This window comes from Nothobranchius furzeri, chromosome 15 (assembly GCF_043380555.1).
Source record: "Nothobranchius furzeri strain GRZ-AD chromosome 15, NfurGRZ-RIMD1, whole genome shotgun sequence".
Taxonomy (NCBI): Eukaryota; Metazoa; Chordata; class Actinopteri; order Cyprinodontiformes; family Nothobranchiidae; genus Nothobranchius; species Nothobranchius furzeri.
Window position 1 is genome coordinate 42,609,997 of NC_091755.1, and position 20,495 is coordinate 42,630,491.

Consider the following 20,495-nt stretch of genomic DNA (forward strand, 5'->3'; position numbering starts at 1 on the left):
GTACCTCTGCTGCAGTGAGCCGCGCGGCGGGCCTCTGAACTCTTGATGGAGGGGCTGAACAGTTGGTAGTCTGAGGAGCTGCGGCTCTCCTGACCTTTCACCTCCTCTGCCTTCAGGGCGATGGCCTGCTCCAGCAAGCCCAGGTTTCCTCGAGCCATGTCCCAGTTCTCAGAGTCATCAGTTACTTCTGAACCCTCAGAAACATGATCTAACTCCTCTCCTTCCTCTTCTTCATCATCGTCTTCTTCCTCCTCATCCTCCACTTCTTCCTCCTCTACTTCATCCTCCTCTTCCTCCTCCTCCTCCTCCGAGCGAACTTCAATGACTACAGTACTCGGAGATGTTTTGCTTGAGTCTTGGTCCTCTTCTGCTATCTCACTTACTTCCTTCTCTTGACCATCATCATCTTCAGTTTCTTTCTGTTTCTCTGGATCTTCATCCTCCTCTTCCTCAGTCACGATGGTGCTGAACTTCTCTTCCCTGAGTGACACAGTGGCTTCAAATTCCTGAGTGGTTGGACTTAAATTGAATGATGTGTCAATCTCTCTTTCTACTTCTTTCTCTTCGTCTTCCTGTTCTTCCTCCTCCTCCTCTTCCTCCTCCTCCTCCTCCTCCTCCTCTTGCTCCTCCTCTTGCTCCCCCTCCTCCTCCTCTTCCTCCTCCTCCTCCTCCATATGCTTCCTCTGAAGTGATTCTTTGACCTGAAGGTTGTAATCTCCACTTGAGTACTGGTGATCAGAGTTTTCTTGTCTCATCACGTGCATTTTTATTGTCCTCTGTGCTTCCATATTCTCCTTCTTTTCCTGTTGCTCTGCCTCTTTCTCTCCGTCTTCTTCCTCTTCCCTCTGGTTTTGTGTCTCTTCGCGGCGAGCGGTAGCGGCGGCAGGTTCTTCTGCTGGTAGCTGTGGTGGTTGGTCCTCAGCCAGCAGCTGGTCATCCTGGTCTTTTGTCTCTGTTTCTTCCTGCTGATCATCACCAGTAACAGCTGATGCATTCATCTCTTCCCTCATCTCTTCTTTCTCCTCTTTCTTCTCCATCTCTGAGATGTTTCTGCTCTTGGTCGGATCACCCAGAGAACACTGTTGTTCTGCCTCCTCCGATGAGGTCATCACTGTGGATTCAGAATGCCGTTAGAAACTCTTTCCTTTCACATTAACCAGCCTTTAGAATCTGCTCTTTAATCTCTCTCTCTCTCTCTCTGCTCTGCATAAAATAATGAAATCAGCTCATCTCAGCAGGTTACTGCTGATAACTTCATAAACCATCACAAACAGCCATAAATGAATTTAAGTTGAAGCCCATTTGGGGGTCGCAGCACCCCTAAATGTTAAACTACAACAGAAATGCAGCAAACCTCCCCCGCCTCAAATGTGGATTGATCCTATTCACCTTTCCCAGAATTGGGCTCTGAGCTTCTGTGCGCCACTTTCCTGTGCAGTGGCATCCCCAAGGAGTGGCCAGGGGTGGCCATGCCCCCCCCCCCCCCCCCCCAAAATTGCTGCCCTCCCAGAAAGACCAGTGTTATTAAATTATATTAATGTTCACTCAAACCATAAATTTATCTTCAAAACTTCAAGACAAATGCACGTGAAGTGCCTTGAGACGACTCTTGTCGTGATCTGGCGCTATATAAATAAACTTGAATTGAATTCCATTCAATTAAAACACAAACATAATTATACAATTAGTGATTTAACAAATAATCAGAAAAAATATTATGTTTCTGCTGCTCACCATTTAAAAAATGTTTACATCTCTATAGTTTTTTGTGATGACGATAGGTAAATTCATCTAAAAAATTAAAATACTAAAATACATTTTGAAATAACTTTTCAACTAACTGGAATGTATTTTTCTGAAATGTTTGCGTTTCACAAGTTTTAGTTACATGTTTCAGATGCATGTTGCTTTTTAATAATAAAGGAGCAATGCAGTGCATCGCCACGGCCTCAACTCTCCCGCTACCACAAGGACCAACTACATGTGCCACCCCAAAATTTTCTTTGGCCTCATCCGGCCACCTGTATCAAAATTTTCTGGAGGCACCCCTGCACCTGAATGGCTGTCCCGCATTGCTGACAGTTTTCAGTTTCATGTTTAAATCTTACATAAACTGTGAGAAGAAAGCAGTGGCTGTCAATCCAGCAAGGAGGCGGGACTTGACGCAGGTTTGGAGCGTGCCCTGCACACGAATCACCAAAGTGAAAGGAAAGACAGCGAGAGTGGTAGAGAAGAGTCTGAAGGACTTTACTTGTGTGTTAAAGCCTTTCAGGGCGAGTCTGACAGTCTGTGTGATCTTTCTCAGTCACTGTTCCCAGTCTCAGGGTAAAATATGCTGATCCACAGCAGGTTTCCCAGTAATTAGGTGACATAATCTAGCCTGGCCTGCCAGACTCCTCCTCTGGTTAACTCTGCACAGAGAAAGGCTCTGGGAACTCTCCTTTTCAAATAGCCCCGCCCCCTGAGAATTCTAACCGAGCCAATCAGGGCTGAGCAGCGTACGTCACACACCTCAACGCCGAGTTTGTCATAAACATGGCGGCTGAAGCGGAGTTCGCTGCGGCTCTTTCCTCTGGTCTAAATTATTTGGACACGTCTTTAAAACAACAAGTAGAAGCGCTAAAAGCCTTTATTCTAAAGAAAGACGCCATTTTTGACTACAGCTCTAAAACTACAGCGTCGCAGACGTCACACAGCGATGCTCAGTTTCTCATAAACAACGAGGACAGCGGCGGAGTTCGCGGTGGCTCTTTCCTCTGTTCTAAATGACTTAAATGTCTTTAAAACCACAACAGGTAGAAGCGCTAAAAGCATTTCTTCTAAAAGAATAAAAGATGTTTGCGCCGTCGCCAGACATCTTTTTTTTTTTTACTACAGCTAGAAATCTACAGCCTCGCGGTACAGTCGGCATTTCAGTCTGTTTTCTGATTGGTTATTTTTGAGCTGTCTAGTCCCGCCCCTCATGTGCCTCTCTTGCTGTGAGTTACCAGACTCTCTCTCTGTGCAGAACTAAACGGAGGACGAGTCTGGCAGGCCAGGCTAGACCAATCATCATGCTAAAGCCCAAGTAACAGGTTAGGTGCTAGGGTTGTTGTTTCAGATACATGCAAACCAAACCCTTTTAAAGGATGCTAAAGAACTGTTATAATTTAATTGAATGCTTAATTTCTTTTTCTTTTTAGAATTCTGAGAATAATATCAGAACTTCAAGATTAGAGCTGAATTATTTCAGAGATTATAGTCAATGTTTCCCTCCCTGATCATGTGTAGTCTGGTCTTCTCATAAAACTACAACAACCTGGATACGTCTTACTTGGACTAGCTCATTTCCCATTAATGGCAGAGTCCTTAAAACATAGTTTAAGATTTATGAAGTTTGTATCTGATTTGTGAAAGTTAAAACACTGATTTCAGCATCTTATTTATTTATTTATTTAGGCCTATTAGTTTTCCATCTGAGACACACAGGAACACCTAGACCAGTAAACTCCCTTCCCTGGGGGCCAGTATCCAGCATGTTTTAGTTGTTTTTAGTTTAACAACAACTTAATTTTGATTTACAAGTCATTAATGTTGTTTGATCATGTTGTGTCGTGTCGGATATTAAAAAAAAAGGTCCAATCGGGATTCAATCCCCAGACTCCCGGGTGAAAGTCACGCATGCTAACCAGTCACCCAAACGGAGATCTCCCTTGTACAAGTAGCCAGGGTGCATGATCAATCAGGTCACAGTGAAAGGACACACACACTGTCAGAGACGCATGATGTTCTGTCTCACTCTGCCCCCCTGCTGATATTCTGCATTCTGTATTCTGCGCTTCAGGCTGTGTGTGTGTGTGTGTGTGTGTGTGTGTGCGTGCACACGCGCGTGTGTGTGTGTGTATGTGCGTGCACACGCGTGTGTGTGTGTGTGTGTGTGTGTGCGCGTGCGCACACGTGTGTGTGTGTGGGGGGGGGGTTGTTCTGTGTGAAAACGAAGCGGTACAAGTGATAACGCTGCAGGATCTCATAATTGTATCTTCTCAGCAGCAGCACTGCAGGTGCTCTCCACGCCCAGCATGTGTGTAAGCCAGGTCCTTAGTCAACTTAAAGTTGTGCACATTTTTTCACTAAGTTTTCTTTCATAAATCCCAAAGTTGGTGTGAAAAGTTGCTAACGCAGTTTTCCGACCCCGTTCTGTGCGTAAGCTAGCTTGATAAATGCGGCCGCTGCTTATTAAAATCTGGTGTGTTGAAGCAGGAAAACATGCGGGATACTGGACCTTGAGGAGGGAGTTGGATATCACTGGCCTAGAGCCTTTAAACTTGGATTAGATCTTTGTAATAGCAGAATCATCGTTTGTGATTTGTGAGACCTTTTTTATTTATGGAAAAGAGTGTTTTGCTTTTATTCTACAAATGTAGCAATGAAATTGTGTAAATGTACAAAACTGAAACTAATCACCTCGACAGGCAGCTCTCTGGGAGTTCAGCACCCCTAAACCTCTGACGCTACACTCACTCCTGGTTTGAACATTATAAAAACCATTTTAAAAATGTAATGCTTGAACCCTTAAACCAGTATCTGACTGGGCTGGGACTGGGAGCACTGCAGTTCCTATGCTAAACCTTCCATGGTTTATTCTAATTCTGAGTCAAACAGCATGAAACACTAAACTGATCTCAAAGCACAAATGATCAAATGTTTCCTTTAGATAGAAACGTGCTGCTTTGGTTTCACTCGCCTTTCATTAACTCTGTCCCATCTGTCTTCTCGTCCGTTGTCTTTTCTTTGACAAGGTCTTTGTCTTCCCCTCCATCCTCTTTCTGTTCCTCCTCTTCCACGATGTCACTGTCTTCCTCCGCCTGCCTGGTTGCCTGGTTCCTCCTTTTGGGTGCTGTCTGGTTCTCCTCAGCTTCAGCCTTCTCCAGTTTCCTCTTCTTCACAATGGGACAACCCAGAGCACTGAGGAGTGAGACAGGTGGAAGAGAACAGTCAAGTCTCTTTTACGGTGTGTGTGTGTGTGTGTGTGTGTGTGTGTGTGTGTGTGTGTGTGTGTGTGTGTGTGTGTGTGTGTGTGTGTGTGTGTGTGTGTGTGTGGACAGGTTTTGATGAAGCTAAACATTGAACCTGACTCCACTCACACTGAGAAAACTGATTGTTTTGGAATAATAAATTTCAATAAAATCATCTCAAATGTGTCGATATTTTAGTTAAAGACCGAAATAAAGGAAAAAGGGGTAATTCTACCTATTCAGTTTAATTAACAAATTAAATCTAATTATAATGAGTAGCACTTACCCAAAACTATTAGTTCAGCACTTCTGGATTACCTATTTGATTTAATTAACAAATGTAGAACTATTGTACATGTTGGCCAGAGTATCTGTTTACTGTAATGGCTTTCCAGTTCAAGTAGTTACAGTTAGAGACACATTTACATTTTCAGCATGTCTTAAAAAATCTTGAGCAAAAGTGAACACAAGTTCAGTTCAACATTAGTGAAACAGAAATAGGTATTTTTGTGTTGCTTTTGGTTGAATAAATTCTTATTTATGCTAGTATTGCACTGTGCAGCAGTGTATGTCACAAGGTGGAGCAGGTGGCCCAGTAAGCGCAAGATTGCAGGATTGATCCCAGCTGCAACATCTGTGTCCAATTTACATGCTTATTTTCTAGCTTAGAAAATTGGGTAAGATTTACTGATAAGTGTCAGTTAGATTTTACCCAAGTATTTTAGGTATTCATTAACTTTGAATACAAGGTACTACCGTAAATCCTCTAATACAGGCCCGGGCCTGTATTTGACTCAAGCCCATCAAGCTCCAGGCCTTTATTGGAAGGAGGGCCAGTATTAGAGGCAGGCCTCTATTTCTATTTGAGCAAAATGAACTAATGGTTCACTGGAGTTTTTGACGATTAAAATTGCGCCCACGTTTTCAAAGTTAAACACATTTCTTTTAACAACGGTAGTTTCTGCTTCAGTCCTCTCCCCCCTCCCCCTGCTTCAGCCCCCTCCCCCCTCCCCCTGCTTCAGCCCTCTCCCCCCTCCCCATGCGCAGCGCCGCAAACTCACTGATGCACCTGCAGCCTCTCGGAGTTCCTGCTGCTCTAAACATTAAAATAATTATTTCATTTTCTGTTCCTCACTTCTGATTACCTTCAATGGTGTCTGTTTGTTGCAACCAGCAGGTACAAAACCTAACTTGTTTTTATTTGACTATTTTTCTGTCCTGCCTGTTTATTATCTTCCTGCATCTCCTCTCAATCCTGAAGAGAAACTGCTACCTGGGTTCATATATATTCACCTCATGAGTTACCTTTGAACTGCAGTTCTAAAAGATCTACCGACCGCTAAAACAGCGGAGTGCGCGCCGACCGCATCAGTGATCGGTGCGTCACCGGATGACAAGTTGATGCGCCCCGCTCCACAGCGAAACGCATCAGGCGCAAATAAAAGACAGAAAACATCAAAGGAAATGAACCGACATGAACGATCGCGTGTTAAATAATTTGGTAACACCTGATTGTTACTGTGGCCGTGCTCAGGAGGCAGATTACCGACCGCAAAAACAGCGGAGTGCTTGCTGCTTGCCAGCCGCATCAGTGATCAGTGCGTCGGAGGACAAGGTGATGTGCCCCGCTCCACAGCAGCGAAACACATCAGGTGCAAATAAAAGACAGAAAACATTAAAGGAAATGAAATGACATGAACGATCGCCCCCGTACTTGCTTGTTACCACATTCCACCCGGCCACAATGAGAGACCGGCCATTATTCACCTCCGCCAACTCCGATGCCGGCCAAAATTGGAGACCCGGCCTTTAATTGAATACCGGCCTGTGTTAGAGGATTTACGGTATTTACAAACGTAACAGGGATATAAATTACCTAAGCAAAATGTTACCTCAATTTTATTGGGTAATTTCTGTAGGTACCTTTTTTACAGTACAGTTGACCTAATCAAAGATGGCCACCATAGCCCGAATGTATGGACTGAAGTCTGAATATTTTTACTGAAGTCTGAATATTCTGAATGAAAGCAGTGCTTCAAGGAGGTCGGTGTGCGGCGGTACGCACCTCCACTTCTACCTCTCTGTCCTTTAGCGTTCCGGGACTTTTTGCTAGGTGAGTACTGGTAGTTTTTACGGTCATTTATTGGTCAAATTCTCTGAGTTCTGAAAAAATAATAGCCCTTTGGCCTTAAACATCAGCCATTCACAGTCCACCCCCACCCCCACCCCCCTCCGATACGTTGGACTCCATGAAGGGCTGCATTTTGTGCAACTGGAGCATCACTGCTGTGAAGGTGCACCGAGCATACAGACTCGTTGGCCCAAAGAGAGGAGAGGAAAAACAGAGACAAGTCCAATTGGACTGTGCATGTTTTTGCAATTACAACAGCATGCATCTGACCAACCAGTGGTTAAATGGTTAAATGCTCTGAAAGGCAGGAGAATGGAGCTGGAGATCTAGTATTCACACAGAAATACTCATCATGAACAGACTACTCTAAGCTGGTTGAAGAAGTCTGATTCTTGCTGCTGTCTACTTGATCTCCGAAGGGGATTTTCAACGCCCGCGGGGGTGCTTGCATCCACCGGCTTGGAGTACATCCACCAGTCCTAGAGCACTGGTCATTCCTGGAATCTCCAGAACTCACAGATTGCCAGTCCACTTCTGCACCATCTATATAGTTCACTCTTTCACTCCAAAGGCCCAACAACCTATCAAATGATTATTTTGACTCAGATGGTCAGTGCCACCTCAAATGTTATTCAATGTACAACAACAGACGGTGCTTTGTTTGCACCTCTGTTATGAGTGTTAAAGGTAAAATGGCAGGGAGAGAATCAATGTTTATTTTAATTTTTGTTGCTGAAATTAATACAAAAGCATTGTTTGTGAAAATTTCCTGTTACAAAACAAGAAATACAAGTACAAATAGAGAATTACAAGTTAGAAAACTAAAGTTACAAGTTACAAATCCAGAGTTGCATGTCATGAAACATGTTCCAAGTTACAAAACTTGGTACAAGTTACATTGAATATTGTTCCAATCCTAGCTCCATACACATCCCTGTCCTCTGGACTAGTGGAGAAGGAATGGACAAAGCACAGAGGGCAGGTCAGGGGTGAAACAGGTCCACTCTGTGAAAAGAAAACACTCCCTGGATGTGCTGAGTACAAGAAGGAGTTTTGTCTGCAGCAGGACGAGAACTGCTCTGCAGAAGATCACAGCAGCTAAAAGCTCCTGAACATTCACCTGAAACGCTGAGTTTCAATACAAGGTTGTAATACATATTAGGTTTTAATTTTTGCTATTTCAGATTTTTTGTTCATCTACATTTACATTTTCTATTCATACATTTCTGAAAAAAAAAATCAAATCTGTTTGTTTTTTCTGTTATTACATCCTGTTTTGGTTTAAAATTCCCATTATAAACTACACATCAGCTTTAAATGTTAACAGCCCAATAAAACCAGAGTTATCCTTAAAATAATTAAATCTCAGACCAGAAAAATCGTGATCTTGATTACTGTCTTGGTGCAGGAATTTTTAATCTATTGTTGTACTTGTTTACATGTAGCCCCTTTATTATGGGATGTGTGATGTGAACACTCCTCCCAGGGTGGAGGTCTACGCTCTGACTGCTTTCTAGTTAATCTTTCGGGAGTGAGAGTTTAATTGTATTACTCTACCATGTTTTGCTTGTAATTTGTGACAATTTATGGTGTGTTTATAGATTATCTAAGGTAAGCTATCATTCAATTGCAGTTTGTCAAAATAGGGGGGCCCCAGAACAAAATCTTGCAGAGGGCCCCACAATGCTAGAAACTGCCCTGATGTTATTAAATGGAGTACGAGTCTCGTTTTCTTTATTAGACCTTTGAGTTGCAGCTTCTTGTAAATAGTGGCAGAAAATAAGTCAGGAGAAGGAATTTTACTGTGGCTTTCCTTCTTGGTAGCAAGGTCACTTAGCAGTGGAAAGCACACAGTATAACCCTTGGCGCACTGATGAAGCAGTCTGTTGACAAATCAATGTCTGGTGACCTCTGACATTACAGTGGCTGGCTCTGGAGATTGATCGCAGAGTCTTGGACCGCCCCAGATCCTCAAGCTGGCTCCCAACTGCCCAGCCTGCTCCTTCTGGTCCCAGCTTGGTCCCCACTCGCACACCAGATGAGGAGGAACCCATGCAGCTGGGTCACTTCCCTCAGGTGAAGAGAGACCGACGGTACTGGGAGGGATGGATGGGGTGTCTCACCTGGCTCATCCAAGTTCAACCGATTTTTGCTGGCAGTCCAACTCATCCTGCCACAAGTCTGATCAAATGCCCAGGCCCTTCTAGACACTGGGGCGGCCGAAAACTTAATTTCCCAAAAGCTGGTCCAAACCCTATAGATCACTCTGGAGGACCAGAACCACCCCATCTCGGTTGCCTCTGTGGATGGGCATCTACTGCAACCCTACCCCATTCGCCATCACACCAGAACAATCCAGATGAGGGTCGGAGAGCATATCGATGTCATCCAGTTCCTTGTTGTCTCCTCAATGACCACGCCCCTCTTCCTGGGCTACCCTTGGTTCCAGACTCATGACCCCCATGTTTCCTGGTCATCACGTCGGATTCTTCAATGGCGGCTCAAGTGCCAGACCGGGTGCCTCCTCCCTAGATCTCGAGTTCCACAACCAGACTGCATCACTCTTTCCATCTCCTTTGAAAAGGTGCCATCTGAATATTGAGAGATGGTGGGGGTTTCAGTATATCCAGAGCCACCAAACTCCCCATCACATAGACCCTACAACATGGCAGTCAACCTTCTTCCAGGCGCGACCCCACCACATGGACGATGGTTTTCCCTCTCACCGGCCGAAACTAAGCAAATGGACCTCTATATCGCTGAAGCCTAGGGCCAGGGTTTCATCAGGCCTTCCACCTCACCTGCCTCAGCAGGGTTCTTCTTCGTGAGGAAGGAGGGAACACTTCACCCCTGCATTGACTACAGAGGTCTGAATCAAGTCACCATCAAGGATCGGCACCCGCTCCCCCTGCTGAACATGGTGCTAGACTCCCTCTCCCAGGCCACCATCTTCACCCGACTTTCTCAGATATGCCCAGACCAGAAGCTCCACCCCTGCTGTTTCTTCTCCAGGATTTCACCCCAACTGAGTAGCACTATGGGGTAGGTGACTGTGAACTATTGGTGGTGAAATTGGCTTTGGAAGAGTGGCGTCACTGGCTCATGAGAACCCCCAGAGCCCTTCCTGATATGGACAGACCACCAGAGCCTGATCCCCATGAAGAACACAAAACAACTCAACCCCCGGCAAGCCAGATGGGCCATCTTTTTCAAACATTATAACTTCCACATCTATCGAACAGGTTCCAAGAACGGCAAGGCCAATGCTCTCTACGTCAATTCACACAACTCAAAGCCCCAATCAACCCTGAGACTGTCATTAACCCCTACCGGATCTTGGCCTGTCTGAAGTGGCCCGTGGAAGATGCCATCCATGCGGCCCAAGGAGCAGAACCCGCTCCGCAGGAGACTCTTCCCAGTAGACTCTCCTGCCGACAAGAAGCCCTGGTCTGGGATCGCTCATCCCCCTTGGTAGAACACGGGTCTGGGATGTATCACGGATAAAGCGGAGTATCCAGGGTTTCCTGGACACTCTGCTTCATCCATCTCGCTCTCTGGTGGCCTACCATGGCGCAAGACATGAAAAGCTTTGTGGAGGCCTGTCCCACCTGCTCTCATGCCAAGGCTTCCACCCAGCAACAGGCCGGACTCCTCCAACCTCTGCCAGTTCCCTTCCGGCCCTGGTACCACATAGGAGTGGACTTCATGACTAGCCTCACTGCCTCTGACGGGAGGACCACCATCGCCACCTTTGTCGACCGTTTTTCCAAAGCTGCCCTTCTGGTGGCCCTCCTCAGTCTCCCTGCGGCCAAATGGAATGCCCAAACTCTTGTTGAAGAACGTCGTATGGATCCATGGGTGTCCCCAGGACGTCGTCTCAGACAGTGGTCCACAGTTCACCGCCAAGTTCTGGACGGCTTTCTGCCGCCTTGTGGGAGCCTCTGCTTGCCTGTCCTTCGGCTACCATCCAGAAACCAATGGCCAGACCAAGTCGCCAACCAAATGGTGGGAAAGTATCTACGCTGTTTCGTCTCCACGTAGTCCACCTCATGGCCATGAGCCCTCCTCTGGGCCGAACTCTCCATTAACCTCCAGACCTCCTCTGCCACGGGCCTCTCGCCTTTCGAGGTTTGTTTTGGGTACCAACCACCCATTTTCGCTCATCAGGCGCCTGAAATGGATGTACCGGGGTCCACCATTTAGTCCGTCGGGCCAAGGCTGCCTGGATCCAGGTCATGGCCTCCATTTCCCAGGCCAATTGGGATAAGCTACACTTCAAGTGCTGTCTAAGGAATTTCATGTCATTAATTCACAGAATGTTGATCATCCAGAGGTTACACACACTACTCAGGCCCGTGTCTCCTCTGATGAGCTTTAGAAATATAACAGATAGCCAATATAATAAAAATATAAAACCAGACAAGTGAAGTAGTTTTTTTCCTGCATGTTTCTTTAGTTAACCTGAAGAACCTTGGATGGTTCTGCAGGTGTGCAGAACCTGAATCCTACCTTCTGTGTCTTGAGTATCTGCCACTGACATGACCTTTCCCATCACATCCAGGGGTGGGACAGCTGCTGTTGGGACACGGTAGAAACAAGTTTAATTTACATGTGATGAGCTCCAGCTGCTATAGCAGACTATAAAAAGCTTATTTACCTTAACTCCAGCTTCATGTCTGGTCCAACTTGTTCTTTTAACACGACAGAGGACATAAAAAGAGATTTTTAGTTTTTCACACTCCTCTCACCACAAATTCAAACCTGGTTTATTTTTTCTGTTTGTGTAATGTAGCGCCTGTGACCTAAACTAGCATCTTTATAATAAACCACCATGTGATCATATATCTGGTAAAAACTTATGTTCTCTCATATCGTGACTTTATTAGAAGAGTAGTTGTGGTTCACAAGGTGCTCCCTCTCCCAGTTTAAGGGTTTACCCCAAAGGACATAATAAACTCACCTAGCCTTCATCAGGTCTTTGAGTTGTTCAGATTTAACAGTAGGTGTAGAAAAACATACCAAAGAGTCACCCTGTTAGATTCACTTGAATAATTGATTTCATTTTATTTATTAGTGTTTCAAACCTAAGGGAATCTTTTACAATTCATTAACAGGTTGGTGCAACAGGGTTAGGGTTAAACACCTAGCATGCCCTCTGTTTTACTGGTTAAAGGTACCATATCATGAAAAATCGACTTCAGAGTTTTTTACTATGTGATATTGTCATTTTCTTATGAGAAATACCCTGAAACATCTTTATGGCTACATTCATGCATTTTCGTGCCTCAGCATCAAAATATTTTCCGAAGCCTGCATTCAGGAGAAAGTCGCCCAAGTGCATCATCAGGCCCTGCTCTTCCCCTTGAAGAAGAAGAAGAAAATATCATTTCTATAGCACCTCTCAAGTTAAAAATCACGAGGCGCTTCACAAAAACCAAAACAAAAAGTATAAAAATTGTAAAAATAGAAAAAAAGCATTTTGAAAATGTTTAAAAATATATTTTAAATGAGCAAGAATAAGCAATTAAGATTTAAAAGAAAAATGTTACGAAAGAGAGAGAGTGAACAGGAAAGAAGGAAATCAGTGGATCCTGAGGAAGGTGGAATAGGTGGGGAGAGCAGAATAAAGAGAGGTGAAGAAGGTCATACAAAAGCCAGCTTGAACAAGTGAGTCTTCAGCTGCTTTTTAAAGGAGACCACTGAGTCCACTGATCTCAGGCTCAGGGGGAGAGAGGTCCAGAGTCTGGGGGCCACAGCAGCAGATGATCTGTCACCTTTGGCCTTTAGCCTGGTGCTGCACAACCAGTAGGCTTTGATCACTGGACCTCAGGGACCTGCTGGGGGTGTAGGGACTAAGAAGATCACCAATGTAAGATGGTGCTTGTCCATGTAAGGCCCTATAGACCAGAACCAGGATCTTGAAATGAACCCTGAAGTTGACTGGCAGCCAGTGAAGCTGGAGGAGAAGCGGGGTGATGTGGGTGTGTTTGGAGGACTTGGTCAGAAGCCGAGCACAGGCATTCTGAACCACCTGTAGACGGTTCAGGGAGGTTCTGCTCAGACACGTGAAAAGAGAGTTACAGTAGTCTAAGCGTGAGGAGATGAAGGTGTGGAGAACTGTCTCAAGTTCAGAGCGGGACAGAATGGGACTCAGCTTAGCAACGTTCCTGAGATGGAAGAAGGAAGAGCCAACAAGAGAACTGACATGAGAATCCAGGGTGAGAGCTGGGTCAAAGGTCACGCCAAGATTCCTGACGGAAGGTTTGGTGTGAGAAGCAAGCTGACCAAGAGAGTCTCTGACTTTGGGAACCAGCTTGTCTGGAGCACAGATGAGGATCTCAGTCTTATCTTCATTCAGCTGAAGAAAGCTCCCACCATCCAGGTTTTGATAGAGTCTAAGCAGGTGTGTAACAGCTGCAGCTTAGACATCTCATGGGGCTTAAAGGAGATGTACAGTTGGATGTCATCTGCATAAAGATGGTAGGAGATTCCTTTGAAGGAGCTCAGGATGTGCTGAAGAGGAAGCAGATAGAGGAGGAAGAGCAGAGGCCCCAGCACAGAACCTTGTGGGACACCATGGGTAAGGGAGGTGGTGGAGGACCTAACTTGGAGACGGCCACAGAAAAGGAGCGCTCTGAGAGATAAGAGGAGAACCACTCCAGAGCAGATCCTGATAGGCCTACCCAGTCTCTCAGCCTCTCCAGTAGCAGGTGATGGTCAACAGTGTCAAAGCCTGCAGTCAGGTCCAGCAGGACCAGAACAGAACAGTCCCCTGCATCACTGTGAGTCAGAAGGTCATTAGAGACCCTAAGAAGAGCTGTTTCAGTAGAATGAGCTCTACGAAAACCTGACTGAAAGCTATCATAGATGTTATGTTCATCAAGAGCAGCTGTGAGTTGTTTAGCCACTCAGCTGTGTATCTGATCTAGAACCCACCACCCCTGGAAGTAAGTCACCAATGCTCACTTGCAAACATAGAGCTGTTGATTTCATGCTGCGTTGAGAATGTGACGTTCATTTTGAAAACTTGATGCAATTTGCTGGTTTCCTTATATAAGAAACGTTTTACTGATTGGCTTAATGAACTGACCTGTATTGGAATGTTTACTGTGTGAAGGTCCTTGAGACAACTTGTTGAGATTTGGTTCTTTATGAATAAAATTGAATCGAAAATAAACTTGAATGTTACAGATGACTGTTTTAAACCTCCACTAGTACCAGAGTAGATGCTCATCTTAAGCCCCATGAGATGCCTAAGCTGCAGCTGTTACACACCTGCTTAGACTCTATCAAAGCCTGGATGGTGGGATCTTTCTTCAGCTGAATGAAGATGAGACTGAGATCCTCATCTGTGCCCCAGACAAGCTGTTTGTGTGACCTTTGACCCAGCTCTCACTCTGGATTCTCATGTCAGCTCCCCTGTTCTCTCTTCCTTCTTCCATCTCAGGAACGTTGCTAAGCTGAGTCCCATTCTGTCCCGCTCTGAACTTGAGACAGTTCTCCACACCTTCATCTTCTCACGCTTACCCCAATTTCACACTGAAAGCATCAGTGGCGCAGAACAGCAGCAGAATGTCACTGCTTCAAATATAATCCATTATAGTCTATGGACTGTTTCAAACCAGCAGTGATGCGTCAATTTCCACAGCTAACATAGAACTAGACTGGAAATCACACACTGTTTCAGTGTAAAATACCTTGTAATTTTCCAAATAAAAGTACTGCAGCAATGCAATTTCATATAAATAAAGCTTACGTGTGACCTAACAACTTATTTACTCACATCATTCCAGAAGTGCAGCAGTGTATTTTTCATGGCTTATATCCTGGCAGTGGAGAGGAACAACATCATGTATGACATAAAACAGCCACATCAAACTGATTTCCATCTTTTTGGTTTAATGGCAGATTGCATAAACGAACCGTGACCTGAAGTCTCAAGGGATTGTGTGATATCGAGAGTCCATCGAAGACCACAGCAAGGAAGCCATGCCTCTACCAAGACTCTCCCGGTGTGAAAAGGACCACTTTGAAGTTTGCAAGTAAACCATTGCACTGCTGTTTCACACCACTGATGCTTCCAGTGTGAAACCGCGGATAGACTACTGCACCTCTCTTTTCATGTGTCTGAGCAGAACCTCCCTGAACCGTCTACAGGTGGTTCAGAACGCCTGTGCTCGGCTTCTGACCAAGTCCTCCAAACACACCCACATCACCCCGCTTCTCCTCCAGCTTCACTGGCTGCCAGGGTTAATTTCAAGATCCACAAAGATAAACAATCAATGATGAACAGGGGTCTGCGTCTAGACCTGCAGAAAAGGAACACACAATAATACGACTAGAGCAAAGTATCACTGCGTCATCTTGATGAGGAAATACAAAATCAACATTGTTTTACTGAACAATCACGATAATAAATCACAGTGCATTTAGTGCCGACCACAGCCTTAAGACCTGTGTTGAACGTGCCCAAGTCCATACTTATGAGAGCACCATGTGAGCACCTGTGTGTGTACACGTGCTTGTTTATGTAAGGTTTCTCTATAGGAGCGTCCAATAGAGAGTGTGAGGGACCACAGATCTGTCCCCCAAAGATGTGCAGGAGACGGGGGGAGCTCCAAGTCCCAGAGATCCAGGAGCTGCCCCAGAGCGCAGGAACAGAGGGGTGCTAAGACCCCTAGTCTCCCTCCGCCTGCTCCAATACAGTGTTAATGCGTGTTGATGAGGTGTATTCCATGGCTGTGGTGAGCGGGCAGTGCAGGCATCATCTGGCCTATGCCAGCTGATGCCACCACACCACCCCACTTGCACCCACAGCCCTCTGTGTCTAAGTGCAGTTTAAAATTATAAGTGGGCACCGGCACTCGGGAGGAGGCTGAGAAATCCCCCTGCCAAATGCCGTTAAGTGTGCTCCCTCCCAAGGCCCTAAGTGTGTGTTTGCGTGAAATGTCGGTGGTGGAAGTGTTTAAGGTGCAAATAAAATTGGGGGGCAGGAATGTAGAAATGGGGTCCATACCACTTCCAATTGTCGGCGGTATAAACTCGCAGGAGACTCGGCACTCCCACACCCACTGATGGTAAACAGTAGTTACATCTCTGCTTCCTTTATTTTGAAAGGAGAAAACTGACAAGCCCCACATCCAGTTGGTTATGAAATATGTTTCACTACAACTGAAACACTAGACTCTTTTGGGATTTTCTCACTAAAATTCTCAATGTATTCTTACATACTGCACCTTTAAAGTACAAATAGATAGGTGGTGTTACTCCCTCTAGAAAAAACAACTTTAACCTGCTCCTATTATAAAATTAAACACTTAGACTTTTCAAACTGGAACTAGATTATTCTAGACCAAATTTTTGTGATTTGTGAAAGTTTAGTAAAAGTAAAATTGCCCACTTTCAAATGAAGCACACTCCTCTTGTTTTGACCTTTTCTTTCTTGTGTTTACTAATTATTTCCATTTGGATGCCATCCATCCAGCTTCATGAACCCACCTGTCGACGCATTTAATGGCTGGTTGGTCATATGTTGCTTCTGTCAATCATTGCGGGAATGTGCGGGGTGTCAGATAACTCCTCTCTTTCTTTCTCTCCTCTGCCTCGGCTGAAGGTGACGTATGCGTAGCGCACCTCAAGCCAGTGGTGCGCCTTTATGCGCAAAATGCGGCCCCTTGTGGAATGCGAGTCCAATGTATCGGGAGGGGTGGCACTGGGGGTGGGGTAACTGTGGCTGGTGTTTGAAGATGGACAGATATGGTCTGCTTTGATCCCCCAGATATAAAAGAAGTTTATTGATATCATTTTGCAATTGAAAAGTCTGCCCCGGGGCATGATGGACTCAGTGATTCTCTTATTAAGGAAGTTCTGACTCTAAGTGAACTATTGACTTGTGTATTTACTTTATCAATGAACACTAATATTGTCTCTACAGACTTAAAAGTGGCAAAATTATTATCTTTATATAAAGCTGGTGATCCAACCATGCTTTCTAATTACCATACCATATGTATTTTACCAGTATTTTCAAAAGTATTTGAAAAGCTAACGTTTGAACACAAATAATATAATTTATCAACATCAATACGGATTTAGAAAATACTTTTCAACTTATATGGCATTGGTGGAACTTACTGACAGAATATATACACTGTGAATAAGAATGTTTAAATGTTATGTGAGGTGAACTTTAACCTTAAGTTGTATCTTGGTGTGATGTGTATGAGTGTAGATGATGATTAACTTGTAAAATAAAACACAGTATTTAACTAATGTGTTAAAGGAGTTAGCCAGAGGAAGGAAAACCACAAATCCTGAGGAATTTCTGGATGTGTGTGTGTGTGTGTGTGTGTGTGTGTGTGTGTGTGTGTGTGTGCCCTCACTTCGGATTGCTTTAGAGCGGGCTCGTGTTCGTGTCTCTGTGTCTTGACTCATCTAAATAAAACACAGAAAGAAAAAGTATTCAATGAGATAAAACATGATAGATGGATGGATAAGATGGTGGATGGATGGAGGGATGGGTGGATGGATGGATGGATGGATGGTTGGATGGCTGGATGGCTGGATTAAGGCTGGATGGATGGGTGGATGGATAGATGGATGGATGGATGGATGGATGGATGGATGGATGGATGGTTGGATGGCTGGATGGATGGATTAAGGCTGGATGGATGGAGGGATGGGTGGATGGATGGATGGATGGATGGATGGATGGATGGATGGATGGATGGTTGGATGGCTGGGTGGATGGATTAAGGCTGGATGGATGGAGGGATGGGTGGATGGATGGTCCCTCTGGGATTAATAAAGTAATTTTGAATTGAATTTAATTGAATGGTAGATGGATAGATGTAAAGGATGGATTATGGATGGTCATTTAATAGATGTGAGATGGATGAATGGTTTATGGATGGATGAATGAATGGATGGATTGTGGATGGATGGGTGACTGAATGGATAGAAGGATAGATTAATGGATTATGGATGGATGGCTAGATGGATAGATAGATAGAGTGATGGATGGATGGACGGATGGATGGATGGATGGGTGGGTGGAAGGAAGGAAGGAAGGATGAATTATGGATGGATGGGTAGATGGATGGATGGATGGATGGATGGATGGATGGGTGGGTGGAAGGAAGGAAGGAAGGATGAATTATGGATGGATGGGTAGATGGATGAATAGATGAATGGATGTATGGAAGGAAGGATGAATTATGGATGGATGGATGGATGGATGGAGGGAGGGAGGGAGGGACGGACAGACGGATGGATGGACAGATGGATGGATGGATGGGTGGAAGGATTTTGGATCAAGATTGGGTGGATAGATGGATGGATGGATGGATGGATGGATGGATGGATGGATGGATGGATGGATGGATGGATGATGGATGGATGGATGGATGGATGGATGGATGGATACCTTATCTCTGGGGGAATTCTGGTTTCCTCCGTATCCACCGTACAGCACTTTGTGATTTATATCTGTGAAAGGCGCTACATAAATAAACTTTTACTTACTTACCTGGGATTAAAGTCAGTCATACCTGGTTGTGTTTTAAAACACTTTATTGTTTAAATACAATAAAACATCTGGTTGTATGAATGTAGATTTCGTGTTTTAATGAAAATAACCTCATATTTAAAGGTGAATGTACCTTCTGCATCATTTCAGCTCTACCTCCACTCTACCTGCTACCTGATCTCAAACATTCATTTGAAGGTTGGCAGAATCCTCCACGATGCCTTCAAACCAATGCGTCCTATCAAACATGAAAACACGGTTATGTGATTTATCCATCACACTAACGGAACGTGTCTCCTGAAGAAAGGAGCAGCTCTACTCTGCTCTCGGCACCAGAACCAGGTTCGGCCTTCGCTCCGCTCTGAGGACAGAAAGCTGCGGTGGCAGGAATGTAGGCCAGGCCGGCGGAGCTAGGCCTCAACCGGCCTCCGGCCGCCTCCGCGGCCCCGTTGCTCGCCCACTAAACAGAAACGGAACAAAAGCCAGAGGCGTTTTTATTCTAAATAACTTACGACTCGGAGCGAAATACCGGCGCGTGGAGTGGACGGAAGGCCGGATAATAATCATCGATTTGAACAGGACGAGGCGGCGGTTCGCACATTTGGATCGAACTTTAATAGATCTGAACACGAATCAGACATCCCCGTCCCCCTTTCCTGACCCTGGTCAGAGGAAGATTGACATGAAAGCAGCTGCCCGGGCCTCAGGAATGAAACAGCTCTTTGTCAGACATTAAGCCTTACCTCAGACTACTGTCCTCCCCTCCCCCTTCGCTCCAGCATCTCCAGGTAGGCAGATACGCGCTCACGGTGACGCACCCCGATCACCACCATCACAAAGGACTTCCAGGCTACAGCACAAAGGGCTGGATCCGTGTGACAGCTCCCCAGACACGGCCCGAACTCCTTAGCTCTTCAGCACCGCGGACAGAGCCAGAGATTCAGCACCATAGACAGAGACCCGCTGCAGCGCCCCCTGCAGGCGAACAGGAGGAGTGGATCTCTTCCAGCTGATTGACCCACTCACCCCTCCGTTCTCCGCCTGGTGTTCAGCAGCTGGAAGGACGAACACGGTGCAAAACAACACCAGAGACAGTGTCCAGTTCTGTGGGGTGGCGCCAGCGCAGCTCAGACGCAGGAGAAAATATCCACACGTATGAAAAGTTCATGTTTTTCTATCATCATCCTCATTAATGTTATTACTATTATATTTTTGGTGCTGTTGTTGTCCCAAAGATAATCTGATTAACAAATAACACCTCTGAAATGTGTTGAAGCTATGTTTTAAAATAACCATCTAATTGGACAGCTGACCTGCAGACATACATGTACTACGGTTTGAGTCATGTCTTCATCAGATTCAATGTCTATCATTTAACTGAGATTTAATTCAAAGCTGATTATGATTTAGACCTACTTTCACCAGTTTTCATTATTCTAGAAGAGAAACAGACCTTCTGCACACAGCTGGGCACATTATTATATTTCATACCCAGGTAAGGCACATATGTTTATCTTATGTACTCTGCTTTATTAAGATAACCTCAATGCTTGAGAGCCAAAATATGTAAAATAAGTGCAACAGTGAGAAAAATGCTACAGGATTTATTATAAAATCACATTTTATATTTCTTCAACTAAAATAAACAAAAAAAAACTATTTTGCAAAACAGGAGAAAATGGTTAATATAGTGCAAAATTTATTTTCTTTACAAAACGCTCCAAACCAGCTGTTCTGCTGCTGGCAGGAGGAAAGTCTGCACATAGCGAGGGAAGACAGTTTGCTGCTAAATGAAATAGCCAGTGGGACAACCCTTCTAGCCAATCAGAGGCAAGAAAGGCAG

General features: G+C 44.9%; 1 protein-coding gene across 5 annotated transcripts in view; it reads right to left on the reverse strand.

Moving 5' to 3' along the window:
• The window catches only part of LOC107390541 (myelin transcription factor 1), a 77,839-nt gene extending 58,214 nt beyond the window's left edge, over positions 1-19,625 (reverse strand). For 2 of the 5 annotated variants that reach the window (XM_054745628.2, XM_015967335.3), the window contains exons 1-6: positions 19,396-19,625; positions 17,508-17,559; positions 11,783-11,816; positions 11,635-11,700; positions 4,724-4,944; positions 5-1,111 (exon numbers count right to left, since the gene is read on the reverse strand). In XM_054745628.2, the coding sequence (XP_054601603.1) occupies positions 5-1,111; positions 4,724-4,944; positions 11,635-11,700; positions 11,783-11,816; positions 17,508-17,559 (1,480 nt within the window). In that variant the 5' untranslated portion in view covers positions 19,396-19,625. The remainder of the gene's footprint in view (positions 1-4; positions 1,112-4,723; positions 4,945-11,634; positions 11,701-11,782; positions 11,817-17,507; positions 17,560-19,395) is intronic. The other 3 variants (XM_015967336.3, XM_015967338.3, XM_015967337.3) reach the window with 3 other exon arrangements.
• Positions 19,626-20,495: the final 870 nt, after the last annotated feature.